Source organism: Leptinotarsa decemlineata, unplaced genomic scaffold, assembly GCF_025532065.1.
Source record: "Leptinotarsa decemlineata unplaced genomic scaffold, Ldec_3_MD MMD2_tig00026363_RagTag_RagTag, whole genome shotgun sequence".
In the NCBI taxonomy this organism is placed as follows: domain Eukaryota; kingdom Metazoa; phylum Arthropoda; class Insecta; order Coleoptera; family Chrysomelidae; genus Leptinotarsa; species Leptinotarsa decemlineata.
The window spans coordinates 2,386,018-2,396,768 of record NW_027412706.1 but is presented as its reverse complement, the minus strand read 5'-3'; the positions used below and the strand labels follow the sequence as shown (position 1 = coordinate 2,396,768).

The 10,751-nt window shown below is 34.1% G+C and overlaps 1 protein-coding gene across 1 annotated transcript; it reads right to left on the bottom strand.

Annotated features, from left to right (window-relative positions):
- Positions 1-616: 616 nt before the first annotated feature.
- LOC141486696 (uncharacterized) lies at positions 617-4,257 on the bottom strand. Its single transcript, XM_074185147.1, has 3 exons — positions 3,451-4,257; positions 3,119-3,244; positions 617-2,774 (listed from the first exon to the last, which is right to left on the bottom strand). Exons 1-3 carry the CDS (start codon positions 3,614-3,616, stop codon positions 709-711), a joined length of 2,358 nt encoding a protein of 785 aa, XP_074041248.1. The 5' UTR covers positions 3,617-4,257; the 3' UTR covers positions 617-708.
- Positions 4,258-10,751: the final 6,494 nt, after the last annotated feature.

The following is a 10,751-nucleotide window of genomic DNA, read 5'->3' as shown; positions in this document are numbered from 1 at the left end:
TGAGATTGTGAAAAAATAGTATAAAATATTGAGTCCTGTATGAAAAATATCGTTTAAAGATTATTTATCACGTAATAAGTTTACAAGTGAATCATTGAATTAGTAATAGATACAAATGATAAATTTCATGATGACGATAAATTTCATCGTCATGTTGTCCCATATACAGTACAAAATGACAATAGTATCAAAATAATTGAAGAGGTGAGTTCATGAAGGGGTTATGTTACAAAAAGGTCTTTCTGAGATAAATAGTCCCAAAGTTCAAGGGCTGGAACTTTTTTGTGTTATGTACATTTTTGCTCTAAATTACATTATTGTACTCCTAAATAGTATAAAATTATGTTGGCATGGTGATCAACTTAAATATTTGCTTATTGAAGTATAAATAAAAAAGAATTTGTACATACCTCCTTTATTCACAAGGAAATTTTATTTTTCATTTATTTTTATTCTTGTAAAGACAGGTATGTTCACTCACCTCCTTCATACATTTACGCAGATGTACATTTTTAGCTATCTTATGGGTGATGTGATTAGTAGTTAGGAAAAAATAAGTACTAGATAACTGTTCAGAAAAATGTATTTGTTATGCATATTCTAACAAAGTATAATAGAGAACACATTTCATTGGAAATATCAAAACGTAAAGTGACACAAGTCTCTTGTCACTTTCTTCCTAAACCATAGCACTTTTCAACATACTTATTATTCTACGTTTCCATCTTGTTCATTCAACACTTGTTCATAGAACCATTTATGTTGATCTGGAACAAAACAGAGCTGTTCTTTCAAGTTTTGTATTTTCTCTTTTGTCATTGAGTTGAATTTTCTGAAGATCCTGGGGATGACGAAATCATTCGGGAGTGATGGTGGATCGTCATCTCTGGGTTGTTTGTGAAGAATGACCATTTTGAAGGGTGTGTGGGCGTCATAAGTTTCTTTGAAGAGATATGATCCAAAAGATTCTGTTCGAAACCATTTGATGCCATCTCTGAAACAGACCTTTTCTTTTAAGAGATCTTTTTTCTTGTTGAAAATCTTCATTCTTTTTGATAAATCTTCTGTGTCCCTGAAATGATCCTTCATATCAATCACCATATTTTTTCTATTAGAAGATACTATAACTTCGCGATACTGATCTGGAGTGTAAATATTTTGATGTTTTCTCAAACGTTTTTCGATTCGCCCGAAATCTCTATCGGAATCTAGGTAAGAATGACCAACCTCTGGGAACTTGTGATCAATCGTCTTGAAATATCCTTTTCCAACAAGGTATTGATTAATACACACCATCAAAAAGTTCTTGTTCTGCCCTGAGCAGGAATCAGTCCAGAGTATCAAGTGATCCTTTTCTTTGAAATTAGTTTCGACTTCTATTGCTCTAAGAAGACTACTAACAATTTCATTACTACCTTTGCCTGCTTGATTTTCAGTCCATGTGCAACATATTGTTCTATCAATATCCTTAGCTATGATATGCAATCCCAAATTGTAAAACCACATCTGGCGTAGATAGAATGCCTTAGAAGTACTAAGTCTAGGTAGAGGCATTGTTTGTTGCAGATCCAATGTCATGTACACAGTATTGGATGAATTTCTGGCCTCTTCTCTGTCTGCTTTTTGAGATTCGAAAGCCAACTTATAGGTCTCCACATGTTCTTCATTAGCAACACCTGAATCGCACGTACTGCAGGTATCGCTCTGAGGGTGTCCAAAAGACAAGTTAAATTCATTGTTAAAAATGAAGCGATAAGTGCACTCTTTAACTTTAAACTGTTCATCTACCTTATCCGCTAAACACTTTTCGAGGTATAGCTTGTGCATTATTGGAATTGAAAGTAATGGAGGAAGGTATTTCTTGTGAATATTCTTATTCCTTGAGTAGTGCGATTCCTCGGCAGGAAAACTAGAGATATGCTGAATGATGTAAGCCGCTACATTATCTGGTGTTTTGTTTGGTCTGGTCTTGTGTTTTCCCCGTCTGTCAGGTGCAGGAGCTCCCAAACCACTCTTTATAGAGGCTTGGATTAATTCAACCTTTTTTGTGCCTATATTATATAGTTTGACAAAGGCCCTTTTACAAACAGTTGTTTGTTTTCCCCCGACAGTTACAGTATACTTGAATGTCGCAGTTTTATGATTGACTGCACCAGTTCGCTTCCTTTGTGGAATGCTTCTTTGCATTGAACTAAATAGTAAAGAGTTCTTAGCATTAATGTCTAGTTTGTAAAATGACGAAAAGATTTGTTCCCTTTCTTCCAAGGTGAAAACTTCTGAGCATTTCAAGCGACATTTGTCAGGACACAGGTTCCCTACAAAGACGCTTTTAGCTGGTTTGAGGTCACCTTTCGAGTTTATGTAGGACTCGCCTCTTTCTCTGTTTAAGATTCGTTTGATTTTCTTCCACTCATTAGGATTTCTTTTCCTTTTTTTAGTTACTTTGAGTTTTGGAGAAAATATTTTCTTCTTTCGCTTTACAGTGTGAATTTGCGGCTCCTCAGAATTTATAAAATTTTCATTAGCCATTAGAAGATCTCCATCTCCACTTTGGACTACATCGACTTGATCATCAATTGCATCAGTGTCACATTGTCTGGTACAAACTTCATTTTCTGATTGTCGCACCACTTTTTTTTGAATTTTTTGTTTTTTCGGTTGGTTGTCAGAGTCCTCGTAATCTGATTCATCAAGATCGTTATCATCCGGGCTATATTCATCGCTGGAAGGATCACCAAAAAGAGTGTCGCTTTCTTCAGAATCGTCTCCTCTATCTACAACAGACGAAAAAGAGTGCACATGTTTTTATTATGGTAGCAAAACACATGAAGATCTTGCATTTTCTGTAATGGGATATTTTTTTTCTTGTAAGACTTTGAAATATTGAACAGTTTTCAATCAACTCAAAAAAGATAGTCCATTTTTCGTGATGGAGGACCACAAAAAAAATCACGATTAAAAGTTTAATAACATTTGGAAAATTCGCTTTCCCCACTTTTCTCACCTGAACGTTGTTTTCAGGGACCGCTAATCCCTTTAACCAAATTTCATTTCAACTTATATTGTACACTATTATTTCACATACTAGTATTGAAGGAAAGTAAAGTAATAGTCTTACGTAGTTTCCTGTAGTTGTCAACATTTCTCGTCGTTTTCCTCTTTGGAAATGACCTCTTTTCTGATTTTTTCGTGATACGTGAATCTCCTTCATTTGTAGGCAATGATGTGGATGGTGTCACTATTTCTGAAAAAAAACACGTTTATGTCTAAACTTCTGTCTATAATCGTCACTTGAAAATAGTAAAAATTGGCTTAAGATATTTTTAGCGGCATAACACGAAACTAGGTAGGCCTAAGCTGCGAAAAAGGATCGTTTCACTGTAGCCTATCATAGTAAAGTATTTGATCATTATTCAATGAAATATTGTAATGAATAAAACTTGTACTTACCTATTTGCTGAATATTATTGTTTGTTTCTACTTCCAATCTTACTGATTTCTGATTTTGTAGGTTAGGATCTGGTTCATTACTGTTACTTGCAACATTTATTTCATTTTCAGTGTTAATAGTAGATGACAAAACGAGGTTTAACATACGTTGGCCTCTTGTAGCCATTATAACAATATTAACACCAACTTTATATGAAACTACCAATGAAAATCACAAATTTTTAGCAACACTAAACAAGCATCATGTTACTAGTTTATTGGGTTATCAGCAGCTGACTGGTGCATGAAGGAGGTATGATTCACACATGCCTATTTCTCTTTAGTACAATATTGCAATTCATAGCGCATAAAGGGGTTATGTTCAATATTTTGACACATACATTCTTTCTTAATATTCATCTGTCTTACCTTTTAATGCATGAAGGGGGTATGTGTGGTGTTTGTGTATCATAACCCCTTTATTCACTGAGAGGAAAGTATATTAGAATAATTGAATGAATTCATGGAGGAGGTATGTGCGATTTATTGTAACATAACACCTTCTTTCACTAGGAAAACACTTGTTACTTGTGCATACTAGAAGTATGTGCTTTTTTATGTTACATATCCCCTTCATCCCCTGCAAACTACGAATGCTCTAAAAACATACCTCTTTCATGCTCTAGGATCTCTGCTAATACAGGTTCTACAGAGCAGGACTCAGCGCAGAAAAAAGTATAACACATAACTCCTTTATTCCCTCTGAAAGCCGGAAATTTTACATTTTGGTACATAACCCCTTCATGCACTCACCTCTTCAATTATCAATAAATATTTGGAATACATGTATAAAAAACGAATTATCAAATAAATCAAAGCAAAAATAATTCGAAAAAACGAAGTATAACTTCTTACGTGCGCACATAAATACACACGCACTCTTTTTTAACTAAATTCTTCATAATTTTCAAACTATATGTTTGCATGTCTTGCTTGGCACACTCCTTAAATCACTCTGGGAAAAAATCGAATGACACTGTGATAATTATTTTTTGTAGAGACGAACTCAAAGGTTCGAAATGGCACTTGTGCGGGGTATAACAAGATGAATGTTTGAAGGAGAACACATACGCGGGAGAATTTGCTCTGGGGTAATGCATATTCCACTTCACAGAGAGAAATGGGTGGTGAAAGTTATTGAGTTGGTCTGGGAAAACGGATGAGTTTCAGTAAATGAAGGACGATTTGAATGGAGTGGGTTGGAGTATTTATTTCTTATTACATATCTTTTTTATTATTATATCATCTACACCACCGTTAGTGGCTGCTATTTCCTGTATTGTACGTTTTTCTTTTGTGAACCTCTCATGTGTGAGAGAAAAAGTGAAATTCAGTCCAGCACGTTTGTACTGTCCACAGTGATGTGAACTGTCAGGAATATACCTGTCCGTGCTTGTATCTTTCCTAAATACATCGTGTTCTAGCCCTCCATATTCGCTCCTCGTAACCAAAACGTCAAGAAATGGAAGTCGTCCTTTATTTTCTAATACGTGAATTTTATTGATGGAAATATGTTATTTGATAAGGAAACAAAATTCTCAATATTCGATTTTTTTATAGAATATCTACATACCTCAGCAATATCCTAGAAAAATACTTTGACATTTCTTTGGTTTTCATTTCGAAACTGCTCATGAACAGGTTTGCCAGGTAGGGGAACAAGGGGTTACCCATAGCCGTTCCTTCCTGTTGTTAATGAAAGCAACATTCCACCTCTGAGGTGTTCGACTGCGTCTCTCACGACATATTATTGAAAAAACTATATTACCATGGCGTCAGGGGAGTATCTCTATCTCTCATAAAATCATATCTGTCGGATATATATCAAGCAGTCAGTAGCAAGGATCAGTATTGGGACTACTTCTATTCATAATTTACGTGAATGACATTAGTAATTAAATGTATCCATATGAATCTGGTTTGTTTGCCGATGACACTACGTTTATTTACCCTGACAAAAATTCTATTGAACTATCTAGAATATCAAAGGAAGTCGATGATAAGGTAGAAAGTTGGTTTGTGACAAATCGACTCAAACTGAATACAGACAAAACGCAACAGTTACAGTTTTCAGCAAGCTCTGCCGCTACATCAAGTGCAAACAGTGTTGAATTACTTGGGTTAGTTGTCGATAGTACTCTCACGTGGACCTGTCATATTGACCGATTGAGTTGAAAATTATCTAGAACTCTTTATTTATTGCGTCAGTTGATAATTATAACTAATTTCGAAACACTGAAAATAACATATGTCTCCTTCTTCCATTCTCACATTAGCTATGGTGTTATACTCTGGGGCAACTCAACTGGGACTGTAAAAATTTTTAAATTGCAAAAAAAAAGCTCTCAGAATAATTACTAATTTTAGTTATAGGGATCATTGTCTACTTCTGTTTTTGAAATTGAGAATAATGCCGCTACCCACATTATTTTAGTGCAACGTTCTCATAGTAATGTGATGAAATAAATTATCCTATCTTATCATATCTTATCTTACCTAAAATCGGTTTTGTTTCATAAACAAATTATTGGGAGAAACGAATTTGTCAATTTCGTTAGTATGGACATTATTTTTCTCTAGCAATTTCCTGAATTATTACAAGGTTTGTGGTATTAGGACGCTAGGAAATGAAGAAATAACCTCAAAGGAAACCAAAATCTCACCTACTTGCAGAACGATGTTTTTTTTGTATCTTGTATATATATTCAAGTATTTATTGACAATTTTTTTCACAAAAATTTCGGAAACATAAATTTCACAACAGAATAGCTACTTTCAATTATTTTGAGTTTTATTCAAGTTATTTATTTTTATCAACGGTAAAATAACAAAATAATGTAATTAGACGTCAATCAGAAAAGGTATGGGCGCCACTGGTTGAAACCTTTTGGAATATTCACATTGAAAATTGGCTGTTGGTGTTTGAAAGATGAGTTATGATAAAAATTTCTATCTCAAAATTACCTAAGAATTCTCACCATTCAATACTTTTGGAATAATTACAAGCAATTGGATTTCGTGGAACTACATTCGATATAACGATCTAACGATAACGATTTTGCAAGTTATGTGCAAAATAGAAATCAACAAATTAAAATTAATGATATATACAGTGACAAAAAATATGTATTCATGGTATTCCTCAAGGTTCTGTTTTGGGTCCGATATTGTTCAATACAGGGTATTTCACTCCAAAAAAATCACTATTTGTAGCTTTCTGTATGGAGTCAGAAATCAAATTATTGAAAGCTCTCAGAACCCTTCGTTTCATGTTTTCTTTATCAGTCACAGGATCCGCATAAACATTTTCTTTGAAATATCCCCACACGAAGAAGTCCAATGGCGTCAGGTCCGGAGAGCGACGAGGAAAGTTAAATGGCCCATTGTAGCAAAGCCACTGATCTTCGAACATCCCATTCAACAACCCAGCAACGGTATCAGTACTATGTGCAGGAGCTCCATCCATCTGATACCATAACTTGAAACGGTATTGTTCAGAAACATGCCTTATGGATTCACCAACCACATTCCTAATTATATGCGAATATCTATCGCTATTCAAATTCTCTTCATAAAGATATAAACATCAAATTCGGTCTTCTTTGATAGCGCAAAAAACATTAAAACTCCAAGAATCCTTGCAGTTGCGCTGGCGAACGAGCTTTGGATTTTCTGCTGCCCAAAAATTACTATTATGGCGGTTGTACATACCATTCTTGGCAAATTCGCCTTCATCTGTTCATATCATGTTCTTCATGAACTCAGGGTCCTCTTGTATCTTGATAAGAAACCATTCGCAGAATTCCACTCGTGCAGGTAAGTCGTGAGGTTTCAGATTTTGAACTTGGTGATATTTAAAGGGACGCCACTTATGTTTGATTAACATCCGGTTTATTTACTAACATAAATTTCTAAGTGACTTTTCTGTGTCTTTCAACGAATTTTCTGGAAAGGCTGTGAAGTAGGCCAAAACTACAATTTAGATGTCCTCATTGTTTACGAGTGTTTTATTTTTGTTGATGACAGACGAAAAAGATCCGAAATCACGGAAGTTTCTTGGAAGTCTTCTTAGAATATTTCCTTTGGGTCTGTATACATTTGGAAATCTTTCTGCAAAAACACGACAAGTTCTGTCCATTATCTTATTGAATTCAACATAAATGATTATTAAATTCAGGAAATCTTCATTAGAATACCCCAAACGAGTCATTCTGCACACAAATAGAATAGAACTAGAACTACGAAATACACGTCAATTTTGTCGCATAACATTTTTAAATATTTGTTGTTTTCAAAGCTTTCTTGGTTTGGTACTGTTTCGAATGATTTACATTTCAAATATTTCCCAAAATCGGATATATCTTGCCAAGGGTGTATTTCAGGTATAGTAAATTCTTCATGAATTTGATGTTTTTCGTGGTGATAGAATAGTGTATGGTTTCTATTTGAAAAAATCGAGTTTCATCAGTTTTCTCGATGTTATGTTCAGGTGGAAATTTCGACCACCCTGTAAATTATTTTCGAAAATTCGATAGACCTATTCATGACAAGATACTTAAGGTGTGATTCTGTGAAATTTTACATTTTCAACTGTTACTATCTATAAGTTATGATTTTTTCGGGGTGGTGCTGTAACTGTCAAATTTTTCAGAAAAAAATCAATATCTCGAAAACCAACAAATTTGGGTGTAGGCATTGTTGTACAAAGTGGGGCTAAAATGTGCTGAGGAATTCAAAAATGTAATAAAATACAGGGTGTTTTATTTGAAATAAGGAAGTTGCCCTCAACTTCCAGTATAACGAAAAGAGACCGGAAGTTGAAAATAATTTAGTTAAGAAGGCCATTTTGTGAAACCCGTTACTACAAAATATCAAGTTTTTATTTTGAATCGTTTTTCATGTAATCCTAACGAACGCTCGTCGTGAAAGACCCTGTATAACCAAACGACATATTTTAGCTTTTATGTATTTATTTTATTGTATATTATATATAACACAACCAATATCAGTCTGTTACAGCCACGATACAAGCCTAGCTTAGGTGGCTACAGATTGTCTAATACATGGCTCTATGATAAGATTATTAATGACAATTTGAATTGTAAATCGCAGGGAAATCGAATCATATAACTGAATGATTGAATAACATGAAATGAATAAAATTACCTACTCACTCACTTACTAATTTATAATGCACTGTTTGGAACCTTTGGTGTGCTAATGAATATTACTGGAGTTTTATCCCAATACCAAACCGTTATTTTCACACTTCGATACGATGAATTAAAAAAAATTTATTTTCCTCTTGAAGATGATCACTTGGTGACTGAAACATGTGTCGAAGTTTTGAAATAACGGTTTGGAATAGGGATAAAACTCCAGTAATATAGGACTGTATGTTAGTTCCAGTCAAATCTTGCAACTGAATTTAAAAGCGCCTAATCTCCGCAACCTGCCAATCTCAACTCTCAAAGAAATAATTCGTATGCATTTCATGATGAGTCAATCGTTACACAATTCAAATATGTATTCAGAAAATTGCTATCAATACTACAATTGCTACGCAATGAAAATGAATTTTATGTGCATTGAGTCGATATATCAATCTTATTTCATTCACTTGAACAGCTAATAGTAGCTGAGCAGTTGAAAAAGTTTTTTTTCTGGAGAAAGCTTCTTCGCTTCACAGTGAAAGGAAAACATCTTTCAAAACAACTACTCTCAAATTAACAATCAACTACACAGAAATCAATTTTCATCTTTCACTTTGTACTAAAAATATTCATTATGGACCTAGAACAGATATCATTCATGGTAATAAACAATGTTGTTCGATTGATGACCTTTATATTCTGTAGAAATTCATATTGAATATAGGATAAAAAAATATTTCATTCTAATGAAAAGAGAAATGAAAATTTCTATGTTTTTTACCACTTTTATTCGTAACTAACGTTACTGCAGTCCTACCACGTAGTAACGGCTACATCCATCAATTTATTTTATTCTAATTTCTACTAAGTCTATTATTTGTTACGACTGATTTCGGTCGTAACACCGGAAAAAATTAGACTAAAATACATTTTCCGTTGATTAATGTTTTAGTATACAAAGAAGGATTGACCCTTATCATGTTCAACATCCAATATGGTTTTTCGTACCTCCCATGAATAGTAAATGAGAACGAAGCATCCAGAGAATACCCATTTCAAACCGTTTTCCTAATAAATATATACATATAAGAGAGATCATAATATTTGAAACGCCAAATTGAATAAACAAAATTCTTCCAATGTGATTTCTTTTCTCTGTCGAGTTACATGAGTCGAAATCCGTTTCTAAATCTCAATTTCGTATTATCCTTCACGGTGACATTTCCCTTGATACAAAAAGATTTGGAACTTTTTCTTGCAAAGTCGAGATGAAGCTTACAAAACAAAGTTGCTTTTTCCAGTTAGGCCAAACTTTTTCACGAGCCGTTCAATTATTTCATCATTTCTCATCAGATTTGTGAAAGTGACGAGTGGAAACGAAAAAGAGACTAGAAATTCGTTTCTCTCTAAATCAACGACAAGTTTTTACCGGCAAAATATATTTCTTTGATTTCTGAACCGAAATGATTGGTTTCGATATTAAATCGACTGGGGAAAAGGCCAACGACATGTAGAGGAATCGAAAAAAAATGTTGATTTGTCCGTCAACGAATTCTCCTTCCGTTCATTCTCATTCGAAATTGCTTATTGACTAGCAAATAAAGTGCAATGACATAAAAAATGAGTTGGTCTTATATTGAACAATTTAGTTTTAGACAAATTTAGAGTACGACAGTGTTGACTAACTTATCGTTATATTAAAAATTGTTCGTCTTTGAGCAGCAATAAAATTTGTGGTTCTCGAAGTAGGTTACCTTACCCACATGTCACTTCTCGAATAATATTCCAAAACTGTTCTTCGTATTCTCATGTTCTCCAAACCACATATCTATTTTTTGTCTCACTATTTTGAAATCATTACCAGTATTATATATAAAACTGACAAGTTGAAAGATTCAGCATTACACAAAGGGAGATTGTGGTGGCCGTATTTATCGATATCGGAAGATTCTCATTTGCACTACCTACATTTTTCGGAGCAGCCTGGGCTGAAAAATACATAAAATCGGCCATGACTTGCTGCCACCCCTCATTATATAGAAGCTTCTGACGAATAGTCACTAGCTTATGCAGATTACCTCATCCTCCTAGCAATACCCACGTCGGAAA

What these genes read in the sequence shown, in the direction of transcription:
- LOC141486696 (XM_074185147.1), bottom strand. Translation starts at nt 3,616, where the DNA reads ATGGCTACAAGAGGCCAACGTATGTTAAACCTCGTTTTGTCATCTACT. An exon ending in CAATAATATTCAGCAAATAG is followed by an intron (nt 3,245 to 3,450) that starts GTAAGTACAAGT and finishes GTTTTTTTTCAG; the next exon opens with AAATAGTGACACCATCCACA. An exon ending in TGACAACTACAGGAAACTAC is followed by an intron (nt 2,775 to 3,118) that starts GTAAGACTATTA and finishes CGTCTGTTGTAG; the next exon opens with ATAGAGGAGACGATTCTGAA.